Source organism: Zea mays, chromosome 3, assembly GCF_902167145.1.
Source record: "Zea mays cultivar B73 chromosome 3, Zm-B73-REFERENCE-NAM-5.0, whole genome shotgun sequence".
In the NCBI taxonomy this organism is placed as follows: Eukaryota; Viridiplantae; Streptophyta; class Magnoliopsida; order Poales; family Poaceae; genus Zea; species Zea mays.
Window position 1 is genome coordinate 153,318,602 of NC_050098.1, and position 20,703 is coordinate 153,339,304.

The 20,703-nt window shown below is 45.8% G+C and overlaps 1 protein-coding gene and 1 pseudogene across 1 annotated transcript; one reads left to right on the forward strand and one right to left on the reverse strand.

The window, feature by feature from the left end:
- Positions 1-2,945: 2,945 nt before the first annotated feature.
- Positions 2,946-4,468, forward strand: LOC103650757 (uncharacterized; annotated as a pseudogene).
- A 5,530-nt stretch (positions 4,469-9,998) lies between these two features.
- LOC103650758 (protein JINGUBANG) lies at positions 9,999-11,734 on the reverse strand. The gene has a single exon (XM_008676329.4). It carries the CDS (start codon positions 11,537-11,539, stop codon positions 10,229-10,231), a length of 1,311 nt encoding a protein of 436 aa, XP_008674551.3. The 5' UTR covers positions 11,540-11,734; the 3' UTR covers positions 9,999-10,228.
- Positions 11,735-20,703: the final 8,969 nt, after the last annotated feature.

A 20,703-nucleotide genomic window follows, 5' to 3' on the forward strand; every position in this document is an offset into this window, starting at 1 on the left:
AGGAGTCAAACCACTCCTCCGAGGCCTCGGGGGCTACACCCGGCGGGTGCTCTCGCGCGCACCCACCGTAACGAAACGCAACCGAGAAAGGTCGGTCCCCTTACAAAAAAGTGCGACAAAAGCCTCCAAGCGAGTATTAACACTCCCTTTGAGGCTCGGGGGCTACTGTCGGCGACCATAATTAGGGGTACCCCCAAGACTCCTAATCTCAGCTGGTAACCCCCATCAGCACAAAGCTGTGAAGGCCTGATGGGTGCGATTAAGTCAAGGCTCAGTCCACTCAAGGGACACGATCTCGCCTCGCCCGAACCCAGCCTCGGGCAGGGGCAGCCGACCCCGGAGGATTCATGTCTCGCCCGAGGGCCCCCTCAAGCAACGGACACACCTTCGGCTCGCCCGAGGCCCAGTCTTCGCCGAGAAGCAACCTTGACCAGATCGCCACGCCAACCGACCGTATCGTAGGAGCATTTAATGCAAAGGTGGCCTGACACCTTATCCTGACGCACGCCCTTCAGTCGACTGAGCCGAAGTGACCGTAGTCACTTCGCCGCTCCACTGACCAGCCTGACAAGAAGACAGCACCGCCCACGTCGCTCCGACTGTTGTGCCACTCGATAGAGTGAGGCTGACATCGGTCAAGTCCGGCCTCGGGCGCCATAGGAAACTCTGCCTCGCCCGACCCCAGGGCTCGGACTCGGCCTCGGCCCCGGAAGACGACGAACTCCGCCTCGCCCGACCCCAGGGCTCGGACTCGGCCTCGGCCCTGGAAGACGACGGACTCCGCCTCGCCCGACCCCAGGGCTCGGACTCGGCCTCAGCCCCGGAAGACGACGGTCTCCGCCTCGCCCGACCCGGAGCTCGGACTCGACCTCGACCACCGAAGACAGACTCGACCTCGACCTCGACCTCGGAGGAGCCTCCGCCTCGCCCGACCCAGGGCTCGAACCGACCACGTCATAGGGGGGCCATCATTACCCTACCCCTAGCTAGCTCAGGCTACGGGGAACAAGACCGGCGTCCCATCTGGCTCGCCCCGGTAAACAAGTAATGATGGCGCCCCGCGTGCTCCATGACGACGGCGGCTCTCAGCCCCTTACGGAAGCAAGGAGACGTCATCAAGGACTCGACAGCCCCGACAGCTGTCCTTCTGCAAGGCTCCAGCGCTCTTCCGACGGCCACGACATCTCATGAACAGGGTGCCAAAACCTCTCCGGCTGCCACGACGGCATGTACTTAGGGCGCTAGCTCCTCTCTGCTAGACACGTTAGCACACTGCTACATCTCCCATTGTACACCTGGGCCCTCTCCTTACGCCTATAAAAGGAAGGCCCAGGGCACTCGTACGAGGAGGTTGGCCGCGCGGGGGAACGGGACGGCGCGCATAAGCCTCTCGCTCTCCCCCACGCGGACGCTTGTAACCCCCTACTGCAAGCGCACCCGACCTGGGCGCGGGACAAACACGAAGGCCGCGGGTTTCCCCTTTACGCCTGTCTCCCTCTGGCCTTCCCCCCTTCGCGCTCCGTCTCGCGCCGACCCATCTGGGCTGGGGCACGCGGCGACAATTTACTCGTCGGTCCAGGGACCCCCCGGGGTCGAAACGCCGACAATTACGCGCGCAAACAGACTTCGGGTGAAGGGGCTGACAACCGGTCCCTGCTGTGCAGTGAGTGCGGTTGAGCGTGGGTGCTTGGATGTGCATAGGAGAGTAGTTGGGCCGGTGGGTGCATGAGACTGGGCCGGGAGAAGAGGATTCAGCCTAGCGCGAGTTTTATTATTTCCCCTTTTTCTTTTCTATTTTGTTTTCTATTTTTATATCTAATTCAGATTTAAATGAAGTTTGAATTTCAATTTAAATCATAATGCACAATCACATAAAAACTCAGCATTCAATGCAAACATTTAAGTTTTTTTTCTTATTTAAATAAACGCCTACATTGGTGAAGGAAATATTCAATCAATTTAAATAGAAAACCTCTATTATTTATTTTCTGAGTTTAACTCTTTCTTCAAAATTATACTTAATTTCAAAAGTCAGATCTTAAAATTGAGAAGTCGAAATATTACTTTTATTTATTTTTAAGAACATAACCCAGAAGGTAAGGAGATGTGTATCAAAGAGTATGATGATTTAATTCCCCTGGAAATTCTTCCTTAGTCCTAGCATTAAGATTTTTAGGTGTTACATGTACCCCGTTCCTAGGTACCCGGTAAAAGTATAAGGACTTTCTTAGAAATCAGAAAAACTGGTGTTTTATATGAGTAGAGAAAAAAGTTAAATATAATATATATAAAAATGAAAAACATAAAAACATTTTTATGATTTAAAACAGCCGTAGTGTGACTCTGATGGAGTAATATTTCTGTTTTTTTACCCCTAGATAAAGCTACTACTATTATAGTACTCTCTTCGTCCTAATTTATAGTTCGTTTAACTTTTTCAATCTTAAATTTGACCACTCGTCTTATTTACAAAATTGCCAAAAAAACAAAAAAAAATAATTATAATTTTGTTTATTATAAAATATATTTTACATATGATTTATTTTTTTTATTTCTCACGAATGTTTTAATAAGACGAGCGATCAAATTGGAGGTTGAAAAAGATAAACGAACTATATTTTGAAACGGAGTAGTAGATAAAATAAAAAAACATGACTAAGACCTAGCTCGCGTCTAGGACCTCGTGTTGGGCCGGTGGATGGACTTGATCTCCGGCTGAGCGGCTCACTGCATCAGCCACGCAGAGTCGCAGACGGCAGGGCAGACCATTTTGGTCCACCCCCCACCGGCCACCCCACCGTAGGCAGAGCAGACTAGAGACTGCACCGCACACCCAGGCCCCAGTCTCGAACTATCGATACAGCAGGAGCGACCGAGAGAGGCCGACGCGCACCAGCAGATCCCAAACTCACCGGGGAGGAGGGAGTGGGCGACCGGCGGCGGCGATGGGTTTCATCATGGAGTTCGCAGAGAACTTGATCCTCCGTTTGATGGAGGACCCGGACAAGCGTGACCAGGTTCGGCGGGAGCATGTCTACAAGACGAAGGAGCGGTGCGAGCACACCAAGGCGGCGTGGAGCCTCTGAGAGCACCTAGAGGGGGGGTGAATAGGTGATCCTGTAAAAACTTGATACTTAATGCCACAAAACTTGATTAGGAGTTAGCACAATAAAGCCAAGTGGCTAGAGAGGAGTTCTTGCAAGACACGATAACCACAAGAAGATCAACACAGATAGGCATAGTGGTTTATCCCGTGGTTTGGCCAAGTCCAACACTTGCTTACTCCACGTTGTGGCGTCCCAACGGACGAGGGTTGCAATCAACCCCTCTCAAGCGGTCCAAAGACCCACTTGAATACCACGGTGTTTTGCTTTGTTTACTATATCCCTCTTGCGAGGAATCTCCACAACTTGGAGCCTCTCGCCCTTACAATTTGATGTTCACAAAGAAGCACGGAAGTAAGGCTGGGATGAGCAACGCACACAAGACCCAAAATCACAGCACAACATGCACACAAGTCATAACTCGACCTCACAACACAACCCAAAGAGTTCTCTACTCAAATGGAGCTCTAGTTGCTATCAGAAAGAATCGAATGCGCGGAATTGGAGTCTTGGTGCTTAGGAATGATTAGAGAATGCTTGGTGTACTCCTCCATGCGCCTAGGGGTCCCTTTTATAGCCCCAAGGCAGCTAGGAGCCATTGAGAGCATTCCAGGAAGGCAATTCTTGCCTTCTGTCGACTGGCGCACCGGACAGTCCGGTGCGGATTTCTTTCCTGTTTTGGCGCAGCCGACCGTTGGAGATTCAGAGCCATTGGCGCACCGGACACTGTCCGGTGCGCACCGGACAGTCTGGTGCCCCCTTCTGACCGTTGGCTCTGCCATGTGTCGCGCGCGGATTACGCGGCCGACCGTTGGCCCGGCCGACTGTTGGCTCATCGGACAGTCCGGTGCACCACCTGACAGTCCGGTGATTTATAGTCGTACGCCGCCGACGAAACCCGAGAGCAGCCAGTTCGCCAGAGCCAGCCTGGCACACCAGACATTGTCTGGTGCACCACCGGACAGTCTGGTGCATCCAGACTGCGCAGAGTCTTGGCTGCTCCGCCAAGTCTTTTTTAAATTGGTCTTTTCCTGTTTCTAGCACTTAGACACAATACATTAGTCTCCAAAACAATGTACTAAGTCTTTGAAACATACCTTTACTCTTGATTTGCACTTCTTAAGTCTTTGGCACAAATATTACTCAAAGCATTTGTGTGGAGCACTTAATCACCAAAATCTTGTAGAAATGTCCCAAGGGTACATTTCCCTTTCAGCTTCCCGCTGCGCCCCAACGGCTTCTGGACCTTCGACCGCTTCAACTCGCAGCTCTCCTGGGACCCGCAGATCAACCAGGCTGCCGGCCACCGGGACCCTTACGACGACCTCATCACCCGCCACTCCGGCTCCCCGCCGTCTTCCTAAACGCCCGTGTCGGTACACTCCTGGATAGATCTCGACGCTGCCCCATCGCCGTAGGAGTTTGGTCGATTTGATTGAGGAATGAGGATAGGGTCCCAATTGGTGGGATGGTCGTATGGATTCGTGCAGTGAGCGCTTGTTATTTAGCGACAATAGGTTGAATCCTTTGTTGCGAGTTGTATTTTTTGGCGGATTGTGGGCTGTTTCTATCCAGGGTTCGAATTTGGCTCTTTGCTAGTCTATGATTTGCAGGTCCCATGGCAAATTGGCGAAGCTCACAAATAACAGTGACAAAATTGCAAATGACTCCTCGTTGGTCGTTGGTCAAGAGCTCTGCTGATTTTGATTCAGTCGATGAAAATTCGGGACGTAACAAATCTAGTTCAACTATCAACTAGTTTCATAGGTTAGCTAAGAGCAGCTTATGACTTAGGTATGTGAATTTTATGTGACATGATGAATTGGTTGTTTTTTATGTATTCTCTTCATCTTCTTTGATTCTTTTAAACAAGAATCTGATAAACTAGAATTGAGTGGAAAAGAAGAGAGGAAATTAAGAAAGACCTCCATAAAAAAAGGAATCCTCATCAAAGTCTTCTGATGTATCTCTATCGTATTTCTTTGGTGTTGAGAACGAGTTTCAAGTAGATATTTATGCACTTTTGTGTTTCCTCAGTAATATGCATTGTGTTAAGCCATGAACACTTATTATTTTTGAGTTACTTTTCCGTATCTTTCTTTTTAGCGTGAAGTTATGTTTATCCTCGATAATTTGTGTTTTTCAGTAGGCTGCCCTAGTTTGCTTAGATTATTGGGATTAAGTTTGTCTGTAAACCTAGTTGCCTGAGTGATGCGCTTCGAGAACCAAGGGGGTGTTTGGTTTGTGGAATAAAGTAGTCCATCATCATCTCACTCTTTAGTTTTTTGTTTGGTTTGGAGAATAGAATAAGTTGATTCATCATCACCTTATTCCTCACAAGGAAATAATTAGTACTAGTATGAGAAATGAAGTTATTCACTGGATTTAAGGAATGGACTTATGATGCATGTAGAATAGGTTTGTTCTCCAAACCAAACACTCAATAAATTCTACTCCCTCTATTCCAAATTATAAGATCTTCTTTGATTCTTGTTTAAAAGAATCAAAGAAGATGAATAGAATACATAAAAAAATAACCAATTCATCATGTCACATAAAATTCACTCAATCATGTTAGTCTAAGTACATAACAAAAACTATGTATCTAGACCAGCCAAAACGCCTTATAATTTAGAATGGAGGGGATATATCTTATTACATTTGTAGACCTGTACTACATGATGGACTAATCATGCTTCTATACATTCGACCTTTTGTTGGCATAGAAAATAGAAATGTCAAATGTCTGCTTTGAAGTTGGCTGCAATTTATAGACAATTAAATGCTATTATATTGACATTATGTTTATAATGTTAGCTATAGTAATTCCTGACAACATGGCAGTATCTTTTGTCAATAGTTGTTTTTTGGCATGCTGTGTGGAAAATCAGATTGTTTCATTTGAATTTTCTGAGGCTGAGTTTATACATGACAATGTGGCATTTAAGTTGTAATCGATGTCGGAATATGGAGGCAGTTTCTGTCCACTGTTTTTTTCTTGTTTTTTATGCAGTATTCTTGTAATATATTATATATTTGTTAATGGCTTAAAGTTGACTGTCAGTCTATCGTGCTATACCCATGCTGGATGGAGGTTGGACATAAGGCATGTTTGGTTCGCTGCCTAACTTGCCACACTTTGCCTAACTTTTCTGCCTAATGTTAGTTCTTCAATTCGAACGACTAACCTTAGGCAAAGTGTGGCACAGTTAGCCATGAACCAAACAGGCCTATAATCTGTGTTGTTTTGATTGTAGTTCTCTTTTTGGAGTGTAACATCGGCATGACCATAGATTGTTGCACCGTGTGCCAAAAGCACACTTGCAGTGATCTCTCATGAAATTATGTTCCCCACAGAGCGATTTGAGTCATTGTTTTTTTTGCATTTTACTACTCCCCAACAAATCTCTTTCCTCATTTGACACCCTATAGAAAATATCAACTCGATTTAGTTCTTAAATTATTCAAATTAGTCCAATCCACCATCTAATGAAATTCGTTACTGTTTCTTCCCATATGAGTTGTGTTTGTTTTTTTATTTTGGGATGATATTATGTCCTATGAGAAAATAATTTGACAATTTTATGGGCGTTTCTTTTACCATTTTCATATCCCAAGGGTTAGGTCCAAAGCCATAAACTAATTGCAAAAAATGATCATGAAATGTGTTTTGCAACATATGGTACAGCGTCAGCTGCCACCCCCCAAAATGTGTACCAAAAACTCAAAATCGTACTAGGGGAAAAAGACAAATTTCAAAAATGGACCTTTTCCTTCCTGTTCAGCCATTCGTGATGTCTCTTTTATCATATCTAAAAGACTGGATGTTGCTTATAATATTTCTTATTAACTTGTAAGTCAGCATGAACATGCAAACCATATGTTTTTTTATCGAGAATCTGTTACATGTTTGCTCCTCAAATTCGTTTTATTTTGAGGTTTCAGATGGTCTGATGGTTTCTCTATTTTCCTACAGATCTCTGCGCAGAAGTTCTACTTGGGCATCAATAAGAATCTGGTCCCGTCAAACTGATTGTGATTCCATTCACTTCTGTTTGAAAATGTTACCGACAAACTACCCTGTTTTCTTTATCAGTTTGGTATGGAAGCAGAAGTTGTGTGCTTCCATTCTCAAGTTGTTGTCTTTGTATTATGAAATTATGAAATATTTCATTATTCATATGGAGCACTCGTTTGCCTTTACTATTCAGTAAATTCTCCGAGTGACTACAGGCGTCAGGTCTTGTATGTTTTGGATGGTATGTCAAGCACTCAAGCTATGTTGAGTCTACGAGCCTGCATCTTATTGATTGAGGCAAAGCCTTGAGGCCATGTTTAATCAGACCGTGCTCCAGGTTTTTCTGGGCCGAATTCACCCAACAGTTTTTGTTTCGTTTACCAATGTTCAGTGGCCAGTCACCGGTTACAACCATCTTGCACCGCAATGGTCGTTTGGTCACGGGCATCGGGGCATGCAGCACAAAGCTGTCTGTATCAGTATCATGGTATGGCATCAGTGTATCACTTAACTAGTACTCCCTCCGTTCTTTTTTTATTTGTTGGATTTTAGTTCTAAAATAAACACCATTTTATTTGTCGTGTTTTAGTTTTAAAATAAACAGTGTTACTCTGTTCTTTTTTATTTATCGTGTTTTAGTTCTAAAGTGAACACCGTTTTATTTTTTTTGGATTTTAGTTCTAAAATAAACACCATTTTATTTGTCGTGTTTTAGTTCTAAAATGAACATCATTACTCCGTTCTTTTTTATTTATCATGTTTTAGTTCTAAAGTGAACACCGTTTTATTTTTTTAGAACACCGTGACAAATATTTAAGAATGGAGGTAGTAGTTTCTAATCTAACAGGCTGCATTTGCATTGTCCTGTAGTACTCCAATTATTTCCACCAAACCACCCCACTTCCATCAGGCATATGACTGTGGCAGTACTACTCCAGAGGTTATTTTGTGCTCGTTTTGCTACGTGTATTATGAAATGCTTTAGTGATGTTTTATAACAACCAAACGAGTATAATAACATAATAGATTTTATGAACATCTGCGTATTTCTCTAGTTCAATTTAGAATTTTGATTCAGAAACATCTCTTATTCTAGGCTTTCTAGATTTTTGTTATCTATGTTTCTAAGTTATCTTGCTCTTATAAAATCTATAGTTGATAGTTGTTTTAACCAAATATATTTTAGCTTTTCCACAACTACAACTAGAATTAAGTTTTTCAGAAATCTACAACTGAACCAATGATCTACAACAATGGCGACCTCCTCTGTTGGCTCGAGCACAAGGATGCGGATGTCGCGGTCTCCATCCCCGCGTGTTGGTCCTCCAGTTGCACCACCGCGGCGTGGAAGCTCCGCCCCAAGCCATAGCACGGTGGTCGACGGGTAGCTACTACAACGTTGCTTGTGACTCATATGAAAATATCGAGCGCGTAAATGGAGAGAGGACGGAGAGAGAAACACCACATTTAGTGGTCACGTGACAGACGCTATGTTTTAGCGGACGTTTTAACGATTCTTGTTAGACGCGTAGCAAACAGTTAGAAACCCTAAATATAGCGTACCATATGCTTTACAGGGTATTGTATTGCTTGCTGGAGGCAATCTAAATCTATCAATCAAGAAAAATAAATAAGATCAATCACGAAAAGGAAAAATCCTCGACAAAAAGACATCTTATGTTTGGCTATGTGCTAATTTAATAACCTTCCCATATTACAAATATAGTAACCGATAGTTCAGAACTTGTAACAAATCATGAGGTATTTTATCTATGTCTTCGGTTTGTTTATCTCCTATTTCTTTATTTACAAACACCTTTTTTCTTATAAGTACACTATGCATTTCCTCTATAATTCATGACAAAAAAATGATAACATATAAAAATTCCTTTTAAACTATGAAACCAATAACCAAAGTACTCACTCTCTCCTGATTTGTGTGTAGCGGTATTTTGCCAGGTTACTTATTTTAAATTAACACGCTATAAAAAATATTTCATAAATAATTTAATTAGTTTTATGTTATAGATGTCGGCCCATTTCCTATGCATTTGGTCTACGTTCGACTTAGAACAACCTCAAATAAATTATAGTTTAAAACAGAAAGAATAATAAATAGATTGGAACAAGAGCAGAAGAGATGCACACCTTCCCACGTAGAAAAATGGTCTTATTTGCTTTTCTATCTAGAAAGACCGATTTACAGTGGGATCAAACTGATGATGTCAGCAATTGGTTAGGATTTTGACACCAAAGCCAATACTTCAGCAGTTGGCTTTTGCCGTGGAACCGCAATCAGATGTCAGAACTTGCAAGAGCTGAAGAAAGAATGCTCAATGAGTCAGGGTATCGGGAAGTTGAGAGTGATCCACTTTAGAGATAGAAAATTTGATTGAGGAATTTACATTATACTCTCTCCGTCCTAAAATAGTATTTATTTTAGAAGTATTATTGATTCGTACAATATTTAATTTAATTTATGTGTTTTATATACTCCCAGTAAAAGAAGTTATCCTGCGCGTGACCGAGCGTGGGTCTGGGATTTGAACGTTGTTGCCCCTAGTAATTGCACAAAAAAAGATGTATTTAAGAGGAATCAAACTTGAGACCTCCAGTCTAGAATGCCTTGGAGCTGCTGCAGCAACCAATCAAGCTTCATTGTTTTAGTGACGTTAATGCACCCAGATCCCTATTTAATAGGGGCAAACAGGGAAAACTCTATGATAATTAATCACTCCTTGGTATGCACAATCATGTCCTAAACGACTACTTTTACTGCACTGGAGGGAGTAAGTATCTAAATGCATTGTTATCCATTTGAATATGGCAACAAAAAAAAAGGCTAAAACTATATCGGGACGGAAGGACCGAGGGAGTAATTTCACAAATAAGGTCATTGAGCCTTTTCTCTCTCTCCATGTAGTCAACCTATATCAAAGAAGAATCAGAACATAGTATACAGCCATTTACAGAAGCACACCCACTCTATGGCTACTTTTGTGTGTTACCCATTTATCCTTGTAATATAAATCAACCAATCCAAAATACAGACTAGACCTGAGCAATCTCAATCAATCCATTTCGAAATTTGGAGCAGACACAAGTTTCATCTCAAGAACAAAGAAGCCTTGTGCTTGTGATCCTTGAAGCCATCTTTTTGCTGCTGCTGCTGCTGCTCTTTGTCATTGGCATGCTGCAAGGCACCGGGCACCCACCAAACTCTGATGGTCTTGTCAAGGCTCCCGCTGTAGACCATGCAGCCATTGGTGAGCCTGCACCAGGACGCCTGGATGCATTTGACGGGGCCCTCGTGGCCTCTGACGACGCCCACCTTGGCCAGCTCGCCGGCGCTCTGACGGCGCCACAGGCCGATGGTCTTGTCGGCGGAGCCGGTGCAGAGCAGGTCCCTGGCGACGCAGAGGCACAGCACGGCGGCGTCGTGCGCCCTGACGTCGCACGCGAGGGTCCAGCGCGCGGCGGTCCTGCCGCCGAGGCGGTCCCAGGCGGCGACGTGGCCGTCGGAGCCCGCGGCGTAGAGCCGGCGGTCGTCGGCGGCGACGGCGAGCGCGTTCCACGAGACGCCGTCGCGGGCGACGAGGACGCCCTGGAGGAAATGCGACGCCTTCCCCTTCTCCCAGGCCTTGACGCGGCCGTCGGCGGAGGCGGAGTAGACGATGCCGGCGTCTGCGGCGACGGCGTTGACGGCGTCGTCGTGGGCGCGGATGGACTCGAGGCACCTGAGGTCGGCGACGCGCCAGACCTTGAGCGTGCGGTCCCAGGAGCCCGAGTAGAGGAGCGCGGCGTCGTGCACGGCGACGGCGAGGCAGGAGATGCTGTCGGCGTGCTCGATCCAGAGGCGGCGGTGGTGGGCGCGGCGCGCCGCCGTGGTGGCGGTGGTCTGCACGTAGCTGTCCTGGCGGAACACCCGGCCCAGGTAGTCCCTGGCGGTGGGCAGCGCGGCGACGAGCTTGAAGGCGTTCTCGGAGCGGCGGCCGCGGGAGACGCGCCAGACGCGGACGCGGCCGTCCTGGTGCGCGGAGAAGACGCGGCCGCCCGCGGCCGCCAGCGCCTTGACGGAGCCGCCGCTCTCGCCGTGGCCGAAGCGCGCGAAGCGCCGGAGGTCGGGCTGCTGCCACGCCACGACGTCGCCGGCCGTGGACGCGCTGAGCAGGAACTCCCCGCAGAGGGAGAGGCTGGAGACGGAGCCCGCGTGGTCCCGCAGCACCGCCAACGCCTTGCACGGCCCCGCCGGCGGGAAGGCGGACGGGGGTGAGGGGTCGGAGGAGTTGGAGGAGGAGAAGGAGGCGAAGGAGGAGGAGGAGGAGGAGGAGGAGGAGAAGGACGCCGTCAGGCACGCGGGCCGCGGGAGCAGCGGCGCCGACATGGCGTTGCGGTCCGCGTCCGGCATTGCCATCATGGTGAGGTAGGATGGGGGGAGGTTCCGCCGCTCCGGCACCGCACGCGCAGAGACGTTGGCTATAATAGTAGAGGGTGGTGGCTACGCCGCGGCGCTGGCTTTGGCGTTCGTTGGTTGGTTCGCAGACAGACAAGAGGGAGCGGGGGCGCGGGGCGCCGGACGCGGGCCGTTTTAAAAGTATAACCACAGGACGACGACCAGACAAGCAGTGGAATGCTGTTATTAAAAGCGGGTTGGGGTGGGGCCGGCGACGGACCGGAGAGGCGGTTCAACGGCTACTACTAGCTGGGTTGGGGCGAGGTTAGCTGCTTTGCTGCCAGTTGCCTCCTTTTTAACTGTCTTTTCTTTTCCTGCCCGAACGATCCATCATCATGCAGCAGAGCAGAGCACCACGGCACACGACTTCGTCTGTCCATGCAGAAAGCAGAGAGTTTAGGTTGGATCCAGAGCATTTCTGCGTGGCTATTTTTGGGCCGGATTCACAGATTTAAGGGTTACAGGTGAGGTGCTCACACCACACGCAAGCTAATTTTATGCTCTAGCTCTGTCCGACTGATGGAGTTCCCTTCAAGACTAGCCCTAATTCCTAGTGCGTTTTGCATTGTCTACTGAACAGCATGCAGCTCTACTGCGGCCACGGTCGCAGTGCGTTGACAGCCCCGGCCGCTGGCTTCGCAGAAGAGCGGCTAGCTTTGACGACGCACGCGATCGAGGCCGGTGCCGGAAAACAATTGGGGTACGGACGCGCTCTCTTTACGCTAATGCATGCGTTAGGTCGAAAAAGTTCCCCAAACATTGTAAGTATATACAGACGGCGGCAGTAGGGTGTTCGATCGACACGTGATTTATATGAGCATGGCTCGCGCGTGCATGAGAAGTCGAGAACGTGTATACAGAAAGATAGCTGCAAAAAAAATCAGACGGAAAGCCATGGATGATTTGACGCACAAACGTTATTAGCGTCAGCTAGCCGACCAGCACTATTCCATAGATTAGTTGCCAGTATTGCTTCGTTCTGAACCCCTAGATGCGTTGATTTCGTCTAAGTGTATGTTTGGTTGCCTACACCTGAAAGACGTGTGTTGCACGAGTGGATGTAAAACAAGCCATTTGGACGCCAATTACCTGCATCCGCTCGTACGGTGGAAACGTCCCTATCCGGTTACCCAGCTTCGCGCGAGCTTGATAGGAAGAGCACATCGATGACTTGTCAGTTTTTGGGAAGGTCTCTGGTGCCGTGGAGCTCTAAGAAACAAAATTTTGTTGCCCTATTGACCGTCTAGACCTAGTATGTTGCCGCAGGCCACTGTTGCACGTAAGTAGTTTGGTTGAGGTAAACCATTCGGTGCTTTGGCTACAATCTGAGCAAAGTCCCACTCCTATATGATAATGAGAGTGCAATCCTCTTGGCGGATAATCCCGTTGAACACAGCCGCACTAAGCACATAGACATCCGGCATCACTTTCTAAGAGACCACCAACAAAGGAAAGATATCGATATTTGCCATGTTAGCACCGATCACCAGCTAGCCGATATCTTCACCAAACCTTTAGATGAAAGAAGGTTTGGTGAGCAGCGTAGTGAGCTAAATGTCTTAGATTTGCGGAACTTGGATTGATCTATAACATACATGTGTTTTTATGCCTTTGATCATGTCATTTTGAGCTTAATTTTCTTTATTGCTTATTTTGGTGCTCAAGTTGTAGAATTCCATCCTCGGACCTCACAAGTCCCTATGCATTGATGCATATCTTAAGGGGAGGATATGTCACAACTTGACCCTTTGAACTAATATGTGTACTTGAGTGATTTTAATGTAGTCCCAAAGGTGAATTCAAAGGGAAAAGGTGGACTTGGACAGAGAAAAGCTTTCTTACTCTTAATTCACAATTTTTGGTGAGGCAATGAGGTTTAAGGCCACTTGTTTCTCCGTTTTGGTACTTAATGCCAAAGGGGAGAAATTAAGGCCAAAACAACTGGATCAACTGCTACCTGTGTATTTCAAAAATTATTGTATTTTGAACTTGTATTTTTTATCAAAACCCTCTTAACAGCAAGAGGAGTCCTCTTATTGCAAAACTACTCTCTTGTGGGGGAGAAATCTTTCTTATGAGAAAAGGGGGAGCTTTTGGCTTTTGATCAAAACTAGTCTTAAAAATATCTTGATTTGCAAAACTAAGAAGTAAGAAAATGAATTTGTTTTGCGAAATAAACCAAGTCGTGGCAAAATGATCCAAATATGTCAAATCCTATACTTATTCTATTGGTGTTTGACTTGACTTCAATTTGCAAAGTTGGCTCATATTTAGTTAAGCTAGTGAGTTTTGAGTTGCTTTAGGTGTGTTGGCATAAATCACCAAAAGGGGGAGATTGTAAGGGAAATGTGCTCCTGGTCCATTTCTAAGTGTTTTGGTGCTTAACTATTCAACACACCACTATGAAATAACCATCTTGGTATGAACATGGGCACATGTTGTAATCAAACAAATTGAAGATATCAAATCCAAAAGAGCACTTGTTGGGCTTGAGTTTGCACATATTGCAAATCCTATAGAAATAGAGGAACAAAGGTATGATTTTTGCACTTAGTCAATTGTTTTAGTTGCTAACTGTGTTCATCTAAGTGCTAGACTTTTCAAGTCAAGCCAAAAAGGAGTGAAAAAGTTTGGCCAATTTGGGCCTCACCAGACAGTCTGGTGCTCGGGATGGTCAGCGACTAAATAAGCTGCTCTCAGGTTTCTCCAAGACTTTGCGGTATATAAATCACCGGACAGTCCGATGTGCAACGGACGATCCGGTGTGATAGCCGCTCGTCTGCGCCAACAGATGGTCGTGTAATCGGCATCGGCCACAACAACCTAGCCGACGATCGGGAAGAATCATCGGACATTCTGTTGTGCCATCGGACAATCTGGTGTGCCCGGCGACCGACGACTCCTAGACACCCAACGGTCGGTTCAACAGTGAGAACCACCATAGGAGGAAATAGATTGTTGACTATGCATTGTCTGTGCCACCGGACAGTCCGGTGCGCACGAAGACAGGAAAGGTTTGGAGCTTCCCAATGGAGCTCCCAACGGCTCGTAGGTCCCTTAGGGTTATAAAATGACCCCTAGGCGCCATGGAGCTGTACCTAAGCATCACAAGAGCAAACTACAACTCTAAGACTCCACGACCACGCTTTTGATTTGTTAGAGAGATATTTGAGCACGTTTTTGAGCTGTGACTCTATCGTTTTGATTTGTGTGCTCTCTTCTTTGCTTATGTGCGTGGTGTTGATGCAATTGTGCTCTTGTGTGCATTTCTACTCCCTCTTTACTTTGGATTTGATTGTGATCAATTGTGTAAGGCATGAGAGACTCCAATTTGTGGAGATTCCTCACTACTAGATATTGATATAAGGAAGACAATCGTGGCACTCAAGTTTGATCTTTAGATCAGTTGAGAGGGGTTGAGCGCAACCCTTGACCGATGGAGGTCGCGACAACATGGAGTAGGCATTGGCCGAACCATGGTAAAAAATGTTGTGTCTCTTGTCCATTTTACTTATTTCTATTACTGTCTTCTTGAGTTCTCATATTCACTTGTAATATTGCTCCTAAGTTTAATACTCATCCTAAAGTTGCAATCAAGTGAAGAGTTATCTTTTTCTCCTCTCTTCTCATCCTAACTTGGTTTTAGTTCTCACTAACACATTTTATAAACCAAGTTTGTGTTGTTTAGAGTTAGTTTTGTAAGATCACCTATTCACCTCCCTCTAGCTGCTCTTAGACGGGTTTTCACCCCGACGCTATGGTCGAAAGCTGGTGAGCCTCGCGGTTGAGACATTTGTAGCTATGGTGTAGCTTGTCACACCCGGTTTTAGAAGGCAAACCGAATGCGAACCATGTACGTGCCAGGATCAGCAATTCACGTACACAACAGTTACATAACTGGACATCATGACACATTGCTCAAATAATAACATAAAAGATAATAATAGTCCATTACATCATGATGTCTGAGACATCCACATAGTCATTAACAGTTATCAAAGTGCGAAAAAGAAATGTAGATACACACGGCCTTCATAGGCAGCCGACTGGGGGTTTGCCGCTAACCCACGCCTAGAACTCATCGTACACTTGGAACTCCTGGAAGTCCTCCTCCACGACTTCATCTTCTCTTGAGCAGTGGTTGCAACGTGGACAACCTGGGAGGTTTTGGTGTGTAAATCAAGGGTGAGTACACATCAACATACTCAGCAATTGTCCCGTTTGGCTGTAGTGGACTAGCTTTATGTGGGGTTAAGTCAAGCAGTTGCTTTTAGTTGGTCAGATTATTATTATTAGTAGAGAGCCAGGTTTTAGCACTAACCCAAGTTGTTAACCCAAAAGTACCCTTTCCAAACGGAAAGAATACCAGAAACATTACCATAAGCATAATCAAAACCATCATCCTCGTCACCACCTGTAAACCAACCATCTCTGATCAAAGTATCTCTAATCAATGGAGCTCCCTTGGCCGCTCATAAAAGCGAGCACGGCTGATATATCAGTTTCATAACACTCTGCAGAGGTTGCGCACTTTACCCACAAGCCATGATTCCTTCTTGCCTCGGCCCGATCAAACCCTTAAACACTACCAAGGTGAATAGGCAAGGTTTCACTACGTAGCCTTTACAAAGATTCCCTGATGATGTAGCCGTCCGTTATGTTTCCTACATATACCGCACTCTTCCCCAAGGGGCAATCCACCCTCGGCAGAGCGAGCCGCATACACCGAGCCCCATTGACGGCACGACGGTGAAGCGAACCACACCCCAGTTCCTCTAATTATTCAGCTAAGGGTGTCCCATACCACCCTCATGTTGCACTGTTTTCCCGGGCGGTCATCCAATGAACCAGTCCTTACAGAGAGGCACTCGAGAAACCGCTCAAGTCCCCTTAAATATCACAGTATCATAATCATAATCAAAAGGGAAAACAACGTATCATAAATAATCTCATCATGTTCATTGATTGATGTGAAGCACTAGCATAAAGCTAAACCAAAATCCCAACCCAAATAGGTAAACAAGGACAAGATAAACAAAAGCTAGTCAATCCTTAGGTATAAATTGTGTAAATGCGGGAAGTGAATTATAAAATGAGTAGGACATAGATGGGTCAAGGGACACTTGCCTTCACCAATCAGTTGTTGCTCAGGGTCTTCACCTGCAACTCCTTCGGACTCCGCCAACAGACCGTTATCTATACAAGTTCAAACATACATTCCACAAATTTAATATAAAAAGAACAGTACACCATGCAGTAAAGTATAATAAATAAGCAGACGCTCGGTGTAGGGCTCGCACCTATGACTAAGCGAGAAAGAGAAAGGAACGGTCGAGGCTACGGTCGAAGGGCGGTCACGTTAAGAGATTATAGATTAAAGTACTCATCAAAATAAAATAGTATTAATTTGACAATCACGTTATGCATAGGATAAAGTCACCCTACGTGTTTAATTATTATAAACAATTCAAAGTAAATTTAAAAAGATTGTCGAGCGGTGAAACACACGACGGCACACGCGAACTAAACTGAGAATAAAATGAGTCGTCGCGCGGCGAAGCGCGCGACACAACACTTAGACTGAACTGAACATAAAACGAATCGTCGCGCAACGAGACATTTGAATTAATTATGAAAATAACGTCAAGTGTCGCGCGACGAAGTGCATGACAACATATGTCACTTAAACTGAATTTAAAACGAAACGTCGCGCGACCAGACGCGCGATGCCACACATTAAATAATTTAAGATGAACCGTCGTGCGACGAAGCACGCGACGCAACACACTAATAAATCTAAAATTTAACTAATGAGAGCACCTAGAGGGGGGTGAATAGGTGATTCTGTAAAAACTTGAAACTTAATCCAACAAAACTTGATTAGGAGTTAGCATAATAAGGCCAAGTGGCTAGAGAGGAGTTCTCTTGTGAGACACAATAAACACAGTAAGGACAAGCACAAGAGACACGAGGATTTATCCCGTGGTTCGGCCAAGTACAAAACTTGCCTACTCCACGTTGTGGCGTCCCAACGGACGAGAGTTGCACTCAACTCCTCTCAAGTGATCCAATGATCAACTTGAATACCACGGTGATCTTCTTTACTTTACTCTTTCCCGTTTGCGAGGAATCTCCACAACTTGGAGTAATGCGCCCTTACAGTAAGAATCAAAATGAAGCACTAGAGTAAGGGAGGGAAGCGACACACTCAAAACCACAGCAAATACGCACACACAAGACCAAGACTTGAGCTCAAAACAATATCTCAAGGTTCTCACTAGAACGGAGCTCAAATCACTAAGAATGTCGAACAAGTGCGCAAGAATGAAGTGTGAGTGATCAACAATGCTTAAAGGATGCTTGGTGTCCTCCTCCATGCGCCTAGGGGTCCCTTTTATAGCCCCAAGGCAGCTAGGAGCCGTTGAGAGCATTCCAGGAAGGCAATTTTTGCCTTCTGTCGCCTGGCGCACCGGACAGTCCGGTGCACCACCGGACACTGTCCGGTGCGGATTTCTTCCCTTCTTTGGTGAAGCCGACCGTTGGAGATTCAGAGCCGTTGGCGCACCGGACACTGTCTGGTGCACACCGGACAGTCCGGTGCCCCCTTCTGAGCGTTGGCTCTGCCACGCGTCGCGCGCGGATTACTCGGCCGACCGTTGGCCTGGCCGACTGTTGGCTCACCGGACAGTCCGGTGCACCACCGGACAGTCCGGTGATTTATAGTCGTACACCGCCGTCGAAGTCCCGAGAGCAGCCAGTTGATAGATGCCAGCCTGGCGCACCGGACACTGTCCGGTGCACCACCGGACAGTCCGGTGCACCCAGGCTGAGCAGACTCTTGGCTGCTTCGAGCCATGCTTTTCCAATTGTATTTTCTCTGATTCTAGCACTTAGACAAACATGTTAGTACACAAAAAACCAATGTACTAAGTCTAGAATCATACCTTTGTATTGATTTGCACCTTATCCACCATTTGGCATAGTTTATCATTTAAGCACTTGTGTTGGACACTAAATCACCAAAATACTTAGAAATGGCCCAAGGGCACATTTCCCTTTCAATCTCCCCCTTTTTGGTGATTTATGCCAACACAACATAAAGCAACTAAAAGAAGTGCAACATTAATTCACTTGAGAACACAAATTTGTTTTGAATCAAATTTGGCATATTTGGATCATTCTTTGCCACCACTTGGTTTGTTTTTGAAAATCAAACTCAATTTCCTATCTCTAAGTCAAATTCACTTGTTGAGGCCTAGAGAAGGATATTCCAAGAGAAATTGACCACTGATTCAAAAACTCCCCCTATTTCCCATAATATTCTCCCCACAAGAGACAAACTTTTGACAAAAAGACCATAAGAGATTTTTGACAAACCAAAAGCTCTATTCTACTATTTTCAAAATTCTCAAGTGGTAGCTGATCCATTTATTGCTTTGGCCTTATTTTCTCCCAATTTTGGCATCAAGCACCAAAACGGGATCAATCTTGGCCCTTGAACCCCATTGCCTCACCAGAATTTTCAATTAAGAGTAAAAAGGCAATAAGAGCACGGAGATGAACTTGGAATAAGTTACCCTTTCATCAGAGTGCAGTGGAAGTCTTGCATGGTCCAAGTCCACCTTTTCCCTTTCAATCCTCCTTTGAGACTAAATTTAGAAAACTCAAGCACACAGTTAGTCTCAAAGGGTCAAGTTGTAACACAACTCCCCCTAAAAATGTGCATCACTTGCAAATGGACTTATGAGGTCCGGGGAGTGCTTGTACAACTTGAGCACCGTACACAAACAACAAAATGCATAAGGAACACGATCAAAGGCATAAAACACATGTATGCTATAAATCAATCCAAGTTCCACGAATCTAAGACATTTAGCTCACTACACAGCCTGCAAAAGGTCGACTCATCTAGAGGCTTGGTAAAGATATCGGCTAGCTGGTTCTCGGTGCTAACATAAAACACTTCGATATCTCCCTTTTGCTGGTGGTCTCTCAAAAAGTGATGCCGGATGTCTATGTGCTTTGTGTGGCTGTGTTCAACAGGATTATCCGCCATGCGGATAGCACTCTCATTATCACATAGGAGTGGGACTTTGCTCAGATTGTAGCCAAAGTCCCTGAGGGTTTGCCTCATCCAAAGTAGTTGCGCGCAACACTGTCCTGCGGCAACATACTCGGCCTCAGCGGTGGATAGGGCAACAGAAGTTTGTTTCTTAGAACTCCACGACACCAGGGACCTTCCTAAGAATTGGCACGTCCCCGATGTACTCTTCCTATCGACCTTACATCCAGCATAATCGGAGTCTGAATATCCAATTAAGTCAAAGGTAGACCCCTTTGGATACCAGATCTCGAAGCAAGGCGTAGCGACTAAATATCTAAGAATTTACTTCACGGCCACTAAGTGACACTCCCTTGGATCGGATTGAAATCTAGCACACATGCATACACTAAGCATAATATCCGGTCTACTAGCACATAAATAAAGCAACGAACCTATCATGGACCGGTATGCTTTTTGATCAACGGACTTACCTCCTTTGTTGAGGTCGACGTGTCCGTCGGTTCCCATTGGAGTCTTTGCGGGCTTGGCGTCCTTCATCCCAAACCGCTTGATCAAGTCTTGCGTGTACTTCGTTTGGGAGATGAAGGTCCCATCCTTGAGTTGCTTCACTTGGAACCCAAGGAAATAGCTTAACTCGCCCATCATCGACATCTCAAACTTTTGAGTCATCACCCTGCTGAACTCTTCACAAGACTTTTGGTTAGTAGAACCAAATATTATGTCATCGACATAAATTTGGCACACAAATAAATCACCATCACAAGTCTTAGTGAATAAAGTCGGATCGGCTTTCCCAACCTTGAAAGCATTAGCAATTAAAAAGTCTCTAAGGCATTCATACCATGCTCTTGGGGCTTGCTTAAGTCCATAGAGCGCCTTAGAGAGCTTACATACGTGGTCGGGGTACCGTTCATCCTCGAAGCCAGGGGGTTGCTACATGTACACCTCCTCCTTGATTGGCCCGTTGAGGACAGTGCTCTTCACATCCATTTGGAACAACCTGAAAGAATGGTGAGTGGCATATGCTAGCAAAATACGAATGGACTCTAGCCTAGCCATAGGA